At 58.6% G+C, this 18215-nt stretch overlaps 1 protein-coding gene across 3 annotated transcripts in view; it reads right to left on the bottom strand.

The window, feature by feature from the left end:
- The window catches only part of MGLL (monoglyceride lipase), an 86735-nt gene extending 70938 nt beyond the window's left edge, over positions 1 to 15797 (bottom strand). Inside the window, exons 1-3 of one of the 3 annotated variants that reach the window (XM_070360294.1) lie at positions 15599 to 15797; positions 14232 to 14376; positions 13440 to 13619 (exon numbers count right to left, since the gene is read on the bottom strand). In XM_070360294.1, the coding sequence (XP_070216395.1) occupies positions 13440 to 13619; positions 14232 to 14356 (305 nt within the window). In that variant the 5' untranslated portion in view covers positions 14357 to 14376; positions 15599 to 15797. Of the gene's footprint in view, positions 1 to 13439; positions 13620 to 14231; positions 14377 to 14843; positions 15060 to 15598 lie in introns of those variants that run through there. The other 2 variants (XM_070360293.1, XM_070360295.1) reach the window with 2 other exon arrangements.
- Positions 15798 to 18215: the final 2418 nt, after the last annotated feature.

The following is an 18215-nucleotide window of genomic DNA, read 5'->3' as shown; positions in this document are numbered from 1 at the left end:
GCAGGGCAGCCAGCACCCTGTGCCACCGGTCACCCGCCCCTCACTGCCTCGCCCGCCTGGCTCCTTGCAGGTGGGCCTTTGCCTCTCACTCGGCTCAGACCTACGGGTCCTGCCCCAGCCACCCCGTCCCTGCGAGGGAGCGAACGGTCCCAGCTCCTCTGTCCCTCCATTTGCAGAGCCAGGGACTGACCATCTATCTGCATGGCGGTTTCCAATTCCTCAGAGTCCGTGAGTGTTACCAAGGACTGTCCAGCGGGTATGGGGAATCAATCGTCCAAGCCCCTTACTTTCCCTTCATTTCTCAATGTCTTACCATGAACATGCTCACGCAAAAACAGCACATTTTATTTATGACAACAAAAGTCAATGACACAAGCTGAGCGAGCAGGGGAGAGCCTGGAGGCTAAAGGAGAGATGGCTGCAGCTGGAGAGACACTGAGGGGAGGTGGGGAGGGTCCATGGGGACGCCTGCCCCGGAGACGACCCCTCCCTGCTGAGAACACGTGACCAGCACACAGCCCGAGAGCACGGCCTGCGTGTTCTCCAGGAGGAGCCTCTCCTCAGACCCGAAGGGTGTCTGAAGCTGTTCGTGGACGTCGGGGAGACACTCGGATCCTTCTTGACGCCTCTGCAAGGAAGCACGGTCTGACAGCAGCGAGTGACTTTACACCTGGATGATGCAACGGCGGGCGGAGAGAGCAGGGGGCCTGCAGTCTCACAAGTGGCTCCCAACCTTCCTGTAAGAATGTGCTTGGCCCCATCTTATGTAACAGTCTTTTTTTTTTTTTTTTTCCTGGAAGGAGAACAGCATGAACTTTCCAAGTCTGCAGATGGCTCCAAGTCCTTCTGGGTGGTGAAATGCCAAGCGGATGGCGATAAACAATCAGGAATTTATTGAGAATGCAGGAGAGGGAAGAGGACCACAGAGATGAGCTCAGGGGACAGGCTCACCACTCTGTGGGGACAGAGCTCGGGCCTCGGAGCTCTGCTAAGACCCTGCTAGGCAGCTCCAGCCAGGCGAGCGTCGTCAGAGGACGCGGGGGGAGGGGAAGGGCCGGGCACCGTGGGCTCTCTCCACTCCTGTCGCTCCACCCAGGCCCCTGGTCGGACCCCTTGCCGAGCCTCAGTCTTCCCATCTGTCGGGGGGTTACAGGGCATCTGGGCACACAGCCGGGCACTACAGATGGCTCCGTATGTGTTTACAAGGCAGAGCTGGGCGCTGGAGAGAGCAGTGCCTTTAGAGCAAAGAGACGCGAGTTCAGATCCTGGCTCTGTGTTCATTAGCACGCGACTCTCTGGGGCCCGTTTCCACGTCAGGGAAACAGCAAGCGTGACATCAGCCCCGTGTGATGGTGCGAGACTCGTGGAGGCGAAGCCCAGGAGGAGTCCAGCGAGGTGTCAGACTTGAGCGGGGGCTTTCCGAAGACGGCGCGAGGCTTGAGGACACGCATTCCGTTTTTACAGGTGTGTTTGTGATCTCTTTTCCGTGACTGTCTTTTTAACACGACTGAGATCACCGTTTTATACTCTGGTTTCCCCTTGTACCGTCATATCCTAAGTGACTCTGTGTCATTAGGTTTTTTTGGTAAACGTTGTTAAAAATGTTTGCCGAACACCTCTTATCTTCTTAGGTATTTGTGTTTTTTTGGTAAGAGCTTTCATGGGATGTAATTCACAGATTATATAATCTGCTCTGTTAAAGTGTACAATTCAGTGGTTTTTCACTTATTTACAGAGTAGTATAACCCACCTTGTAATCGATTTTAGAGCATTTCCATCACCCTGAAAAGAAACCCCTACTCCTAGCTGTCACCCTCAGGTGCCCCAACCTCCACCCCTGCGCACGGCAACCATGAATACGCCTTCTTTCTCCAAAGACGGGCCTCGGCTGGACACCTCATGAAAATGGGATCATATCAACACGTCACCTTTCGTGACTCGCTTCTCTCAGCGTAACTGTCTCAGGTTCATCAATGTGCCAGCATTTCCTCCCTTTCTATGGCCCGACATTCCTCTGTTTGGACACGCCACGCTTTATTTATCCGTTCACCAGTGATGGACATCCGGCTGGTTCCCACATCTTGACGATTTTTTAGGAATAAGGTTGTCACGAGTATTGGTGTACAGGTGTGTGGACACGTTTTCAGTGTTTTAAAACCTGGAGTATAATTCATTTACAGTGTTCCGGGTATACAGCAAAGTGGTTCAGCGATGCATATTCTCGTTCAGGCTCTTTTCCCCGATGGGCGGTTAGAAGACGATGACTGTGGCTCCTTATGCCACAACACAGGTCCCTGTTTCTCTATTTTAAATATATGACCTGTTAGTCCCCAGTTGCTTTGGATACATACCTTGGGATGGAACCGCAGGGTCATAACGTAACAGGGTTTAACCTCTGAGTGACTGTCAGCCCGTTTCCAAAGCGGCTCCACCATCTTAACCTCCCTCAGCAGGCCACGAGGCTCCAGACTCCACATGCCCACCGTCTCGTCGCCTGTCCCTATCACACAGCCAGCCGAGTGGCGGGGAAGTGCTGCCTCATCCTGGCTTTGATCCGTCATCATCTCCCCGACGACAACTAACGCTGAGCATCTTTTCATGTGCTCACTGCCATGAGTATACCTGTTTGGGGAAACGGTATTCAATCCCTTGCCCATTTTTTTCAGGGAGGCTATCTTCCTATCATTGAATCACAAGCATTCTTTTCATATCTCAGATACAATTCCCTTATCGCACAGATGTTTTGCACGTATTTTCTCCCATTCTGTGAACTGTCTTTTCGTTTTCTTCCAAGCGTACTTTAAAGCACAAAAGTTTTTCCTTCTGATGAAGTCCACCATGTCATTTTTTTGTTGTTGTTGCTCGTCCTTTTGGGGTCATATCTAAGAAACCATGGTCAAAGCCAAGGTCGTGAAGATTTACGCCTGTGTTTTCTTCTAAGAGTTTTATAGTTGCAGCTTTTACATTTAGGTCCTCTAGTTGACTTTTGTACACGGTGTGAGCAAGAGGCCCAACTTCCTCCTCTTGTATGTAGACACCCAACTGTTCCAGGGCCTCCCATGGGGCGCCAGTGGTGAAGAACCCACCTGCTGATGCAGGAGGCATAAGAGACTCGGGTTCAATCCCTGGGTGGCGACGATCCCCTGGAGGAGGAAATGGCAACCCACTCCAGTGTTCTTGCCTGGAGAATCCCTTGGACAGAGGAGCCTGGCAGCTACAGTCCACGGGGTCGCAAAGAGTCGGACACAACTGAGCGACTGAGCGCACACACACGCATCCAACTGTCCCAGCACCGTTTGTTGAAAAGACGCTTATTTTAAGTCTTTTAATAACAGACCAGGCCACTGCTGGGCCTGCAGGGCACAGGAAGACTCTACCCCCGGCACCGCCCGCTCTCACGTCTGAACCTGCCTCGGCCGGTCGGCCAGCGCGGTGTGCTGACAGCAGGTGGCCTTAACACACAGGACACCAAGGCGAGGGCCGAGCCCACGGCCACTGCAGACGGGCTGGGGCGTCTGCCATGAAACCAGAGAAGCACAAGCGTGAAAAGTCAGGACGCTCATCCAGTCGTCCAGCATCTACCCCGTCGGCGGGAGACAGCAGAGAGGCCACCACACACACGAGGACAGCACCTACGAGCCAGAAGCCGCTCTCACCAGACGCCAACCCGCCGGCTCCTCAGGACCGGGCAAAGGAGCCTTCTGCTGTTTAAGCCAGCGGGTCTGTGGCCCATCGTGGCAGACTAACACAACGGCCGTTCAAATTCCAGCTCCCAGACCAGCCATTCCAAACGCATCTCCCGCCATGCACCGCAGACGTCAGGCCGAAAAAGACTTTGTTGTTTTCAGAGCGTGCCTCCATGCTCCTGTGGAAGTGGCTCCTCCAGTCCCCTTCAACACCTTCAAGGGTCAGTTTAAAGTCACCTAAAGTTTTCCCTGAACACCCCTACCACCTACCCAGAAAGCATGACCCTCACAAGCAAACTGCCACGGTGCTTGGCGCTGTCTCCCTGACACACGAGGGGAGCGGTCTTCCAAGGCAGAGGGGCTGCTGAATCAGCTCGGGGTCTCCACACCAGAATGAGGCCCGGCACGAGACACTCAGAAAGAGTTCACGCGATCGGGGCTCTGCGGTTGAGCGGACCCCAAGTCTTCAGGCGCTTGGAGGCCCCCATCGCTTTCTACCCTGGTGCTGAGTTCACACCTGCAGCTCAGGTACCACCTGCTGCATCGTCCGCACGTGAAGAGGAAGCTGACCCCACCCCAGATTCTGGCGCCCGTGCTGACTTCTGAGCTGACACAGAAAACACTCTCTGCTGTCCTGCAGGCCCCACTCACAGGTGTGTCTTCAAATTTTACTTCAAAGTTAAAATGGTTAAAACCCAGCCACCTGGCAGTCCAGGGGACTGCCTGCCTGTAGGGAACATTCTCTTCTTAGCTGTTACTAACTCCCTTCACTCCCTTCACTGCTGCTCCCGAATTGCAGGTGCCCTGATTTCGGCACAGAGTAAGCCCCTCTGGTCTACACTCGGTGGAAATGCTGCTCCTTTCCTAGAAAACCGTGCCGGCAGGGGCTTTTGAGAATCATCCCGCCCAACTGTCTTACCCTATAAACACAGGAACTTCACTCATTCATTCAACAAACATGTTCGGATCTCTTGGTTTGTGCTAGACATGAAACTCTACCAGGGGTGAGAGCTGAGGAAGACAGGATAATATGAAGCTTGAGCTCTGCCCTGGAGAAGCTCACAGGTTGTGTCGCCAGCGTGAGATGCAAACTGGCCCAGAGTTATATAAAATCGCAAGCTCTGGGAACCTGCTGGAAAGTCTACCTGATGGCATCTTATCTAGAGGCACTCAGAGGCAGAAACAAAATTCCAACCCTGGTGTCCCAGCTCTCAGCACAAAAGTCCCTTCCCAGCGACGGAGTCAAAAATAGCCACGAAACATCCTCCCCCAACCTTGCTCTGTGGAAGGGCATCCACCGCCTGTGGGCTGACTCACTCTGCCCGTGGAACACTTGCAAACTTGACCCAAGCAGAGACTTGGAAAGCGTGTTGTTGCTCTCTCATTGCCCTTGAAACGCTGCCACCCTGATGCCCCAGGGGACGTGGGGGGAAGGACAGACCAACAGCCTGCCAGGGGCAAACACTCGAGGCCAGCAGGCCCCGGCCGGCTGCCTGCCCTGTGGGGGGAGCAGCTGACCAGAGATGCACAGAGACACCCACGGGGCCCAGCACAGGCTGCCAACCAGAGACCTCCTGACACGCTGCCCCTGCAGACGCGCCAAGGGCCGGGGCAGCCCTCACAGCATAAGCCCAGCCCAAGCGCCAGCACCTCCACACACCCGAGCACGCCATCAGGGCCCGGGAAGAAAACAGACACCAAGCGCTGAGGCCGCTGCAGACGGGGCTGAGAGCCGGTGGGTCTGGGTGCGCTGACCCCCAGGCCCCCTCCCTAAGGGTCTCTCGGTCCTCCAGCGGGTCAAGGGTCACACCTCCAACACGGGCACAGAGGTTTTCACGTGACATTAACGAAGCATCGAGTTTGCTAATTGCGTGTTATCTCAGAAAGAACTGCACCAGCAACAGCTTCCCCACGACTCTGTAAAGCGAGCACCCGTAGGATGGATGGTTTCGCGGTGTCTGAAATCTCACAGAAATGGCTCTAACTGCTAAGTAACTAGCCCGGAGGTGCCTGCGTCAGGGGAGGGAGGTCAAGACGGACGTCAGGAAGGTCATCACTCGCACGCGGGGTGCCTGTGACTGATGCTGGCGGGGAGGGTGGAGTGACTGTGGTGGATGACAGACGAGCCCACGGTGGTCCCAGAACCCACCGGGTGGGCGGTGGGGGAGCCCAAGACGACCCACACGCTCACATCTCGTAACCGGTGCAAGGCACTGACCCCACGGACGCCCAGCGTCTGACTCTACGACCACCCAGGGGAAAGGGGCCCCTGTTTAACCACGAGAAGACTGGCTCTCGGGTCCAGGGACAGCCTCCAGCCCCACCCCAACGTGTGACTCATGCTGGTTCTGGGTCTGCATCCAAGGCCTGCCATTTGGTCTCCCATTGCCAAGGTCTACTACTGTCCACGGCACCATCCTGCCGTGCGGCCCCAAGACACCAGTCTCCCCTGAAAGATGTCTCGGCACGACGGACTGAACAGCATGAACATAGCGAAGTGCCTAGAGCACCTAAAGGCTGTGTTTCCCAAGTAGGGCCCCCTCTTCTCTCCTCTGGCCACACGGACAGCCCGGGGCAAACCGCCCTGCTCAGACCAGGCCGGCCTGACCCGAGCCCCCGGCTCCCTGCTCGGGGTCCTCCCCCTCCATCCCATCTTCCCTCCTCCCCACTCCACGTGGAGCCCTCCCAGCCCACATCCTCTGCTGCTCTGTTTCTCGAGGCCTCCTGGGCTCCCCGGGCCCCACAGCGCCCCTGGGTCCTACGTCGGTCTCCTACATCTCCCTGAGGTTGGGCTGCCCTGGTCCTCGGCCTCCCTGGTCTCCGCAGAGGCACCCGCACGCTTCACACCACTGAAAACAGGACTGCCCAGACAGAGACATGGGGGCGGGCATCTGGGGGAAGCGCAGAGCAGCAAGGGCCTCTGAGAGCCTGGCCCCGGGCGGGAGGTCTGCTTGAACGCCTCCTGGGAAAGCCACCCAGCGGTCTAAACCCACAGCGGGACGGCGCGGGGCCGAAGGATGCCAGCCCTGGGGATGCCCCTGTGGCCCCATGCCAGCCCCCAGGGCCCGTGCTCACCCTCCGATGCCATCCTCCCACTGCAGGTGATGCAGCTGGCACTGAGCCTTGGGGTCCCGGGCTGCCCCCACCCTGAGGGGCTGGGGAGTGGGTGACCCGCCGTGCTTTCCGAGTAAGGGGGGACGTTCACGTCCCTCGGCACTCTGAGGTCCACAAAACCCACCCCCTAGAGCCTCCACCACCCCCAAGAAGCCCCGACGGCTGGGGAGAGCTGCCGCCGCTGAGGATCCCCTCGTGCTCAGCCCCGCCAGCCACACGCTCAGACACCCGGGCCCCCAGGGGGACAGATGGTTCTGAGCTCCCGCCGAGGGCGGCCCGGATCTCAGCGCCAGGGACACGCGTGTGCACCAGGGGCCCGAGAGCAGGGCTGAGAAGCACTCCCAGAGCTCAGAGACCCAGGCCCTCCTCTGGTCAGCCCCCCGAGACCCGCTTTCCAGGGGCCGCACCCCACGACCCCAGATACGAGAGCCCTGAAGGGTGCAGGGGGTCCCTTCTCTCTGTCCATCCTGCCCGTGGAGCCTTCTAAGGACTCTGCTCAAGGAAAGGAAGGTCCAATTCCCCTTCACCCTGACGCCCCCTGAGGATGCAGTTCCCGAACCCTTTCTCCTTCCTTCTGCTCTGCTGTCCTGGCCACCCTCCTGCCCTCTTCCTTCCCAACGCTCACAGAGTGGCGACTCCACAGTAAGGGCTCCTCTGAACCTTTTTGCAGAAGGTGAGGCAGCCAACCAGTCCATCCTACAGGAAATCAGTCCTGAATATTCACTGGGAGGACGGATGCTGAAGCTGAAACCAATCCTTTGGCCACCTGATGCGAAGAACTGACTCATTGGAAAAGACCCTGATGCTGGGAAAGACTGAAGGCAGGAGAAGGGGACAACAGAGGATGAGATGTTGGATGGCATCACTGACTCAATGGACATGAGTTTGAGCAAGCTCCAGGAGTTGGTGATGGACAGGGAAGCCTGGCGTGCTGCGGTCTATAGGGTCGCAAAGAGTCGGACAGGACTCAACGACTGAACTGAACTGAATCCGCCTCCCCACCTCCACCCCAGCGAGCAGGCCTGTGTGAAATGAAAGCGCCACCCCCAGCGGAAGACTTGGCTGACCCTAAATGTGGGACAAGGGTCACGCTGTAATCTCAGCTGCAGAGTCACACACGAAGGGCCGTTGGCAGGAGAAGGGCCGTTCGGTTGGCACTCGGGGACAAAGTGCGGCCGGATGGGCATCTCTACCTAAAAGGTGCTGAGCAACGCACAATGGTGGACAATGGCTGCCTTTCAGGGAGCGGCTTATTCTGCAATTTTTTTTGTCTTCAACTCCGCTGAAAAACAAAGCCCGACTTGTATCCACAGAACATTCTTATAGCAACTGGAAAAAAGTATGCCTTAACGAAGCTGTTGGAAAAATCAACTGCGAGAATACTGCAAGAACAGCAGTGGCCTTTCCTCTCGCCATCAAAGAGATCTTTGCTATTCGAAGAGTCTTAAAAAAAAAGCCCAGAAGAGACGCCCTATTTAAAAATCAGGCAGTTTGCTGCAACAAAGGCGGAAACACCAGGAGGAGGACCGGCGGCTCCATCCACGAGAAAGGAACTTCGGGAAATTCTTAAAATAGGCAGGAGAAAGCTGAGGTAGGGCTGGAAGGCAGTGATGGGATTAAAAATCATGTCACTGCCATATAACACAGAGTAAGGACCACGGCCTCCGTGTTTAGGTGGAGATATCAGGAGCCCACTCAGAGAAGTCTAAGGCCCTTTCTGATTCTTGTGGTGGGGAGACAAAGGGAGACAGGATTCCTCTCTTGCCTTCAGGAAACTGACCGCCCCCCGTGTCAGTATTTCACTGGGGAGGTTTGCCGGCTGCCCCGCTGCGCCCTGCTTCCCTACGGGAATGCTCCAGCGAGGTCCCGCAGCCTGGTGGTCCACAGGTCCTCGCCATCAGAGAGCAGGCCCGGCGTCCCTGGAGGGGAGTGAGCTGAAGGTGTGCTATGCAGGGGACCCCACGTTCCCTGTGCACCCAGGGAGACCCCTGGGAACCCTCCATCACCACCCAGCAAGCTCCGTCCCCAGCACCTCGAGGGGCTGACTCAGCCCCTTTGTCTGCACCCTGCATCAGGACAAACACCTCCTGCCAGCTGAGCTCAAGCCACAAGCCCGACTGCAAGACTTTTGGGCCTGAAGCCGGTCCATGGCTGCCCACCCACCAAGGCGCAAACTCAAGCCCGTAGCCTGCCCGTAGCCGGCAGGATCCCGAGGCTGGCCTCTCCCCTGTCTCCAGCTTCCCGTGGTTCCCGGCCCTGCACATCCTTCTCACCAGAGCAATACCGCTCAAGGGTGCTGGCTGGCAGGGTGAACGGGAGCCTGTGCTCTGCTCACCAAACCTCCCGCCGAGGGGCCGTGTCTACCCTGTGCAGCCCTTTCTCTAATTCGCGCCATGCCCGGCCGTTGTTCCGTCTCCCGGTTAGTGTTGTTTAGTCGCTCAGTCGTGTCTGACTCTTTGCAACTCCATGGACTGCAGCCCGCCAGGCTCCTCTGTCCGTGGGATTCTCTAGGCAAAGATACTGGAGTGGGTTGCCATTCCCTTCTCCAGGGGATCTTCCAGACCGAGGGACTGAACTCAGGCCTCTGGCATCGCAGGCGGATTCTTGACCACTGAGTCTCCAGGAAGCCGCCCCGTCCCCGGTCGAGGTACCCCCACATTGTATGGTAACCGCCCCCTCTTCCTCAGACGCAGAGATCGTCACCACTGTCTCCCCACCCTGGTGCCAGCTCCCTGGCATCAGTAAACCAGCGACTCCTGACTGGCTTGTTGGGCGGAAGTGTGACCACAGCTGAGTGGGAAGAGGGGACACACCCAGAACTGGGCCCCTAGGGCCACGTTCAGGGACGAGTAAGGGGTGGAACCTAAGGGATAGGACACCCTTGACTACACAGAGATCCAACCAGTCCATCCTAAGGGAAATCAGCCCTGAGTATTCACTGGAAAGACGGATGCTGAAGCTGAAGCCCCAATACTTTGGCCACCTGATGCAAAGAGCTGACTCATTAGAAAAGACCCTGACGCTGGGAAAGATTGAAAGCGGGAGGAGAAGGGGACAACAGAGGATGAGATGGTTGGATGGAATCACTGACTCGATAGGCATGAGTCTGAGTAAATGCCAGGAGTTGGTGATGGACAGGGAGGCTTGGCGTGCAACAGTCCACAGAGTCAGACACCACTGAGCGACTGAACAAGGGGTGGGATTTGGTTGGCCCTGGGGACATGCCAACCAAAGGCAGCGATGTGGTCACGCCTAGTCACACAGGTGGTATGAGTTCAGTGGGGAGGGCTGCGAGGGACCGGGAACAGCAGGGGCCCCAGGGAGGCAGACCCCCCCGAGACACACAGAACCCTGGGGAGCGCCGCCCAGAGCACGGTGCCCACACCCTACGCAGGGGGCACACAACCCGGAGAGCAAACCGGAGGCAGGGGGAGGACACAGACAGGAGCCGATCCAGGGGAACGGGGTCTCAGAGGGCAGTGGGTCCGGCCGGATGGCGGAGGCTCCGCGCCCCACGGTCTGCACCCGGCTGGCCGGGAGGAGCTCCATCTCCAGAGCCCCAGGTGCCAGACCCAAGGGGCTGGTGGCTGATAGGAGGACGGTACGAGGGCGGCAGGAAGGGAGGAGTGTTCTCCAGCCTTTAAATATATCCCAGCTCCCGGCAAGCGCTGCTTCTTCTTCAGGTAAATTTGCATAGGTGGGAGGAAGCGTCCTGAGACGGCTCTGGCCACAACTCCCAAGGCAGATGCCAAGGGCCTCATAGAGATGCGGTCAGCATGACCCAGGGCAGAGCAGGGCACGTCGGAGAGGGAGGAGGTGGAGGCCTCGGCTTGTGGACTCCAGGCTCACCAACAGAGGCCAAGGCTCTGAGCCCACAGGGAGCTTCCAGAAAGAACGCCGTGTCACCTCCTTCAGAGGGAGGCCAGCCCCCTAGAGGAGGCAGGAAAGGAGGTGGGCCTCAGGGTCCCAGGCTGCGGGGTCCCTGCAGGGGACCCGGATCTGGAACTGTTTCAAGGGGGAGTCACCCGGGTGTCTGCACCAGGTCCCCGGCCAGCAGAGGAACGGCGCTCTTTGAAGCGGCCTCCCGGGGACCCCAGCTATCGTGACAATGAACCAACAGGAAGAGAGCCTGCTCGGCTCCGTGGTGGTGGGGTGGGGGGCTCCCCAGAGACGGAACGCGGGCTGGGCATGAGGAAGCCCCTGCTCGGAGGGGAGACGCAGGGCACCCAGGCCTTTATCCCACAAGGGTCTGCTTCAGACTGCCCGGTCAGCCCCAGGCAGACGGGCGTGACGCGTCCATGCCAGGCCCTGAACACCCAGGAGGCCTGCAGCCGTGTGATCACACGTCTCTGCAGCCCTCCTCATCTGGCGGAACCAAGGGAGGACTTCCTTGGAGCCAAGCCATCCAACAGGACGCTGCATTCGTCAGACCCCTGGGGCCCCGACGCTGCTGACCTGTCAGCCGTTCTGGGGGCCCAGGATGGCTGAGTAACTTCAGAAGGTAATTCAAAGCTGCCCTTTAGGCGGACTGAGAGGTAAACTGAATCCCAAGGCGTGAAATACCATCCCGGGGCACGAGAGCCATGACAGAGCAGCTCACGTCCCACCCGGACAGTTCCATGACCCCAAGAACACCATCAGGGAAACCCTGCCGCAGAACCAGGATTTTAAAAATTCCAAAGTCCCAAGTCTCGATAAGGCAGCCAGTCCCCAAGGCCATAAGAAGGTTTGGGGTTTCAGAACAGATCACATTTTAACCTACTGCCAGCAAACAATTAGTAAGAAAAATGACCCTGTTGGCTTCCCAAGCGGCTCAGTGGTTAAGAATCCTCCTGCAGATGCAGGAGACGCGGGTTTGATCCCTGGGTGGGGAAGACCCCCTGGAGGAGGAAATGGCAACCCCCTCCAGTGTTCCTGCCTGAAGAAGCCCATGGACAGAGGAGCCCAGAGGGCCACCGTCCGCGGGGACACTGCTGAGCATGATCACAATGAGAGATCCTATCGCTCCGTTTGGTAAGGAGCGACCTTCACCCTAACAAAAACATGCAAGAATGTATCAGGAAGACAGTCCCTGGACGGAAGTCTTGTTTTGCTCACTGGAACCAGAGGAATGTGGACAAAATCCAGCTGCACCAGCTCTTAAAAGGGTTCACAAGGACAGCACCTGCCTCGCGGGTTGACTGGAAGATAAAACTGAGATCACATCTGAGAGATGTGGCCTGAGGCCAGAGCAGGCCCGAGACCCACTTCGTGGGAGCCCATTCTGCTGCATCCTAAGGACGGTCAGTGTCCGCCGTCGCCATAAGGCTCTGCCACCAGGCAAGCACCAACCCGCCTGGGCGCGACCAAGAGCGGGCTTTCAGCCTCGGACTCACAGTGACTAAGACCCCTCTATCAGGCGCCGTCTGTAAGGCAGGGGCTTCTGAGGTCCCTAGGGCCTCTGTGGCAAAATTTTTAAAAAGGAGCGGAGAGAAGGGACATTTGGTGGTATTTTCCCCGAGAATCAGAGCACAGAAGACTCTGAGCTACCCAGGGGTAAGACCCTGGAGGACGCTCCCTGGAGGATGCTCCCTGGAGGGTGCTCCCTGGAGGACGCTCCCTGGAGGGCGCTCCCTGGAGGGGCGGGCTGAGCCCAGCGGGCGGCTCCGCTCCAGAAGCAGCAGGCTTGTTGCCCACCCGCAGGAGGGCAGGGCGGTCAGTCTGACAGAGCGGCTGGGCCCAGGCGCAGAGATGCGGCCCCACCGGCGGGCACAGACTCTGCCCTGAGGCGCCCCCGGCCCACCCCCACTCGGCCTGGCCTGATCCCTCGGGGACCCCAGGATGCAGCAGCGTCTGTCACCGCAGGGGCCTCCAGGACCTCCCGAGGGGTCACGACTGGTGGGGATGGGTTTTAGAGGTCCTCCACCCGGGGGCGCCGACCCCAAGGGAGGTCACGAACCCGCATCATGTGAGAGGCTGGAGACGCAGGCGGCAGGGGCGGGGGTGGGGGGCCTCTCTGGCAAAGCCCGGAACCCAGCGCGGCCCCCACCCACCCCATTCTCATTCCCAGCAGGAGATAAACACGGACCCCAAGAGATTTAAACACAACTGGCGGAGGCGGGGTGCCGTCTCTAACTGGAGCAAAAGCAAGGAAGTGGGCCCAAGGCCACTGGGGTGGAGACTGTGAGGCCAGCGCAGCTCAAGGGAGGGCGGCCCCGTCCCGTTGGAAGCCGGGGGGCTCTGTCCCGCTGACCTCCAGTGAGGACAGCCCCCCTCCCACGAAGGAAGCCCCCAAAGTCTGAGGCTCAGAATCACCAAGTGCACGGGCAGCGTGTCTTCTTTGCGCACACTGAGCAAATAGACGGGCCGTGCACCGCAGGGCGGCTAGAAGCTAAAGTCACCTCCCCCCCCCCCGCCCCGTCTGACACCCACCCGCGCCCCCTCCGGCGCTCTCCTCCAGAGAGCTGTAAGAAAGACAACGCCAGACCTTAGGACTATTAACCGCCCACTAACAGCCGTTTATCCGGCTGCCCCGGAGCTGTGATTCGAAACCAGGTCTTCACAGTCCGCGTCTCTGCCCTCTTGTTGTTTTTCTCGTCTTGAATGTGCAGCTACCTGGACTACACACACCTTGCTGAAACCGGAGGAGAAATTTTATACCTGTGCTCGGGTTGGGTAACGACTGAACCCGCGAGGGAGACACAATCCTGCAGCCCACACCACAGCCCACACCACACGTGGGCCTCGGGGGACCAGAGGCCTGTTGCAGCAGGTAACACGTCCGCGGAGCAGGAGCGCTGACTGGTCGCCAGGCCAGCTGGCCCCAAATCGTCTCCTTCCCTGAACAACACAAACAAGCAGGGTTTTCCCCGGTTCATGCGCGTGGAGGGAAGTGGCAGGAGACCAGCTGTCTCACTGTGCGTCCTCCCAACGCCTGTTTCTAACAGCAAGACATAATCCCTGATGGGAAATGTACCAAGTAACTGAGCTGGCAAGAAGTCAGGAGACAGGCAGACCCCCTTCCTTCTCTGACACACGAATGATACCCTCTGAGGCTCACAGTCAAACCGGACAGAGAACAAAAGTTACTATTTATACACATCATTTTGATTTTATCTGATCAGGTGGTTTTCGGTCACTGTTGGGTTGGATTTTAAAGGCATGTCTGCTCAACAGGAAATCAACTCCAGCACAAAAAAATAAAGTCCTGTGAAAACCACCATACGGTAGAACTCACATCCTACTTGTCGTATTTGAAATAGAACTCCTGCTTCTTAATTTTAAAAAAGATGAAGCATAAGCCTGTTAGCCTGCTGGGCTCAATGTTAAAATGGCCTGTGAAGTAGGTCATGGAGAGAGTGGCCTCGCAGGAGCTGCACAGGAAGGGGGAGGGGGCGTGACCCCCTGCCGCCGCTGGGGGCCACCCTCAGCATCACCGGGGGGCAGGCTGACCTGGGCGCGCTCAAGGGTCTCCAGTACCGGCAGAAGAGGTGCTGCCCGTCAGCGTTGACCAGGTGAGGGAGGTCCTGGTAGGGAACGTTCTGCGGGGTCAGCCTGGGGGGACGTTCCTCTGGCATTCTGAAAGGATCTTCAGGTGCTGGGGAAGAAACGGAATGGTGCAAGGTCAGAGCGATGGCAGAACAGAGACATCAGGAGGGAAACCTTGTTCAGAGTCACTAACGTTTTTTTAAAGCAGTTTTGTTTTTTTTTTTTAAACAAAACCCTTCCATTTCAAAAATTTTACAGATACATATATTTCTTAAAACTGAAAACCCCGTTTGTTCTTAAGAAAAAAGCTCACTTTATCTTTTAACTGCCTCATTACAGCTTTCTTCCCCCCCTCCCCATCTGTGTTTATTTTAAATCATTTCAGGAAACTTCATCTTAAAGACTATTTTAGCTGTAATCAAGTGGCGATGATAGCTCTGTGGGCATAAAGACCCAGCTGCAAAACACCCATCCATGCTAAAACCCCCAAGGAAGTTTCACAGGGGCGCGGTCACGGGGTGGATGACGCTCCGGTTAATTCCTTCTGCCCGAAATTCTAAAGGTGTGGCCACAAACCTGTCTGCATCACGTCCGGGCTTCTGCGGTCCCCCAGCACACAGCCCCGGGCTTCTGCGGGCCACCAGCACACAGCCCCGGGCTTCTGCGGGCCACCAGCACACAGCCCCGGGCGTCAGGGCCAGGCCAGCCCGGGCAGCCCCCTCATCTAGGCGGGGGGCGCCCCCCACGCTCCCCCAGCTTCCCAGCCAGCGCCCTGCCCCAGATCCCGCCTGGCTTTAGGAGCGCGGAGCCCAGAGCTGCCCCCCCCGCCCCCTCCCCCGCCGTCTGCGGGCGGAGCCACCCAACGCTAGCCCCCCATCACTCTTCCTAAACAAACCCCTGCGGCTGGGAGAAGGGTTCCCAGGAGGCCGGCTCCCGCTGCCCCAGCTGCCAGGGCACCAGCTCCGCGCGCCCAGATCCCCACCCCCGGACACGCACGAGCGCGGGTCCCCCAGAAAAGTCAGCCAAGCTCCCCCAAAAAACTTTGCCGCCTGCCCGCGTCCGCCGGCGCCGGGAGCGCAACCCCGCCGGCAGGGCTGCCCGCGGGGGACGGACACGCGGACACGGAGTTGACGGCGGCGACAAGTTGGTTCGGGGCCGCCGCCAGGGAGCGGGGCGCACGCGCCGGGCACACGCAGACACGCGCGCGCTCGTGCACACGCGCACAGGGGCGCGGGAGCCCACGCCGAGCGCGGGGACGCGGGGACCGCGGGACGCGGGGCGGCCGCACCCGGGGGACAGGGACGGCTCGGGGCGGGGACGCAGGCAGTTACCGGGCCACGAGCGCCGAGTCCTCGTCTGCGGTCGGGACCGAGAGCTGCGCGCCGCCGCTCCGGAGACAGGGCGCGGCGTCCGCGCCGCCACTTATCCCGGCTCCCTCCCGGCGGGGGCGGCCGGGGGTGGGCCGCGGGGGGCGGCGCCGGGCCCACGTGTGCGGCCGGCCGGGCCGGCCAGCCCGCCGTGCGCTCCTCCCCGCCGGCCGCGCCCCCGGGGTGGCGCCCGGGGGACTGGCGCGCCCCGAACGAACCGCGCTGCGGGAGGACACGCCACACCCACGCGCGCACACACCTCGCGCGCACACCCGCGGCACAGACACGCATGCAGGAGCGACACAGGCGCCCGGGCGTCCCCCCTCCAGAATCACACACGTGGACACCGCGCACACACTCAGTACACGCAGATATACACACCCAGATAACAGGCAGAAAAAGGAACACAGAGAGGCACTCTGACACAGACACCCCCGCAGACAGACACACACCCTCAGTACACGCAGATGGACACACAAACCCACACAACATGCAGAAAAAGGAACAGAGAGGCGCTGGGACACAGACACACACACCCCACACAGTCAGACACAAATAATGGCTGGGGCGCGGTGGGGGGACGTGGCACCATTGCCAGGAGGTGGGGCCAGGCCGACAAGGGCAGGCCTGGCCCCAGAGACCCTCCCTGGGGGACACACAAAACCTCAGGGTCAGGTGCAGGCCAGGGACGGTCTGAACACCCTTGGGTGCAGCTGTCCACGGGGCGGGTGGGGGTGGGGTGGGGGCAGCTGGACCAGAGCCTAGATCCCCCTGGGCCCAGCACCAGCTCCGGCGCTCGCCCTGGGAGCCCTGGTCTCCTCACTGGCAGCCCAGGAGAGGACCTCTGCCCCCAGGACGGACAGGTGTCCCCTGCTCACAGTGACCTCCCCTGCATCCCTCCTCGGTCACAAACATGTTGACACCACAGCAGTGTTGAAAAGAGCCACTGTCCTCCAGAGTCACACGGCCCGTGTGTGGGGAGGCCCCGGCTGCTTAAGGCCTACGAGCTAACTTACACAACAGCTGGGGTGTGAGCCCTGCCTGGTGGCAGGTCACAGGCCTCTGACGGAGCGGGGCTGGCCAAGCGACAGGCCCCAGGCAAGGCCAGTCCTGGAGGCGGCCATGTCCAAGCAGGGAGCCAGGGGCTGGCACATGGCTGGTACCTGGACTAGAATTCATTCCAGAGCCAGGCTGGGGTCCGAGGGACGTTGTGGGGGACCCGAAAGCATACCAAGCCCCCTTTAATATGAAGTCAAGTAAAAGTCGCTCAGCTGTGTCCGACTCTGACCCCATGGACTGTAGCCCACCAGACTCCTCTGCCCATGGAATTCTCCAGGCCAGAATACTAGAGTGGGTAGCCTTTCCCTTCTCCAGGGGATTTCCCAACCCAGGGATCAAACCACGTCTCCTACATTGCAGGCAGACTCTTTATCAGCTGAGCCACCAGGGAAGCCCAAGAATACTGGAGTGGGTGGCCTATCCCTTCTCCAGCAGATCTTCCCGACCCAGGGATTAAAGCAGGATTAATCCGCCTTCGTTACAGGCGGATTCTTTACCAGCTGGGCTACCAGGCAAGCCCCCTTTTACATAGCTGTTTCAAAGTTTGCAGCTCCAGCATTTCAGGACTTCACATAGACAGTGTGAAAGGCTGGGGGATACTTGTTCACAAAAGTCCAGTGGAAATAGGGGTTCAGAGCTTGGAGAGGGCTTCCCGGGTGACTCAGTGGGAAAGAGTCCACCTTCCTGGGCTAGGAAGATCCCACATCTAAGCTGCTAAGCCCATGGGCCACAGCTACTGAGCCTGTGCTCTGGAGCCTGGGAACCAAAACTTCTGAGCCTGGGTGTCACAACTGCGGAGCCCATGTGCCCATGAGCCCTGGAGCAAGAGAAGCCGCTGCGGTGAGAAGCCGGCTCACCACGACCGGAGAAAGCCCGCGCGGCAACAAAGGCCAGGACAGTCAAAAATCACTAGTTTCTCCTAGACTGCTTACCAACATAAACGAGGGCATGGGGGTGGTCGGGGGGGGGGGTTCTCTGGGGGATGGGTGAGATTGTGCTGTTCTGTATCGGCTTTTTTAATTAAGTTTTTTATTCTGAGAAAGTTGTAGCCTCATATTCAACTACATAAATGTAGATTCGATTCAGAAATAATAGAGATGGTGCACACCCTTTGTTCCAGTGAGAAAGTCTTGCAAAACTCTCGGGCAGCAGCGCGAGGGGGAGGTGGATATTGACAAACCGCACAGCCTTCCAGCCCCACAAAGGCCCCTGTGCTCACACCGTCCTCTCTCCCGTCCCGATTCCCTCCATAACCCCTGGCAGCCACTTTAAGACCTTCTCCAACTGTAACATTTTGTGATTTCGAGAAGTTTTATCCGTTGATTTGCACAGTGTGTGACCTCTTCGGACTCACTTTTCCTCAGCGTTTCCAGGTCGCCGTGCACGATCCGACGGCACGGACGTGCCACGTTGCTCAGCGTGAACGGCATCTGGGTTGCTTCAGTGTCTGGCTACTACAAATGAAACTTCTGTAAATATTCATGCATGAATGTAAATCTTTATTTCTCTGGGATAAATGGGA

The sequence above is a fragment of the Bos mutus genome, chromosome 22 (assembly GCF_027580195.1).
Source record: "Bos mutus isolate GX-2022 chromosome 22, NWIPB_WYAK_1.1, whole genome shotgun sequence".
In the NCBI taxonomy this organism is placed as follows: Eukaryota; Metazoa; Chordata; class Mammalia; order Artiodactyla; family Bovidae; genus Bos; species Bos mutus.
This window is presented reverse-complemented; position numbering and strand designations above follow the sequence as displayed.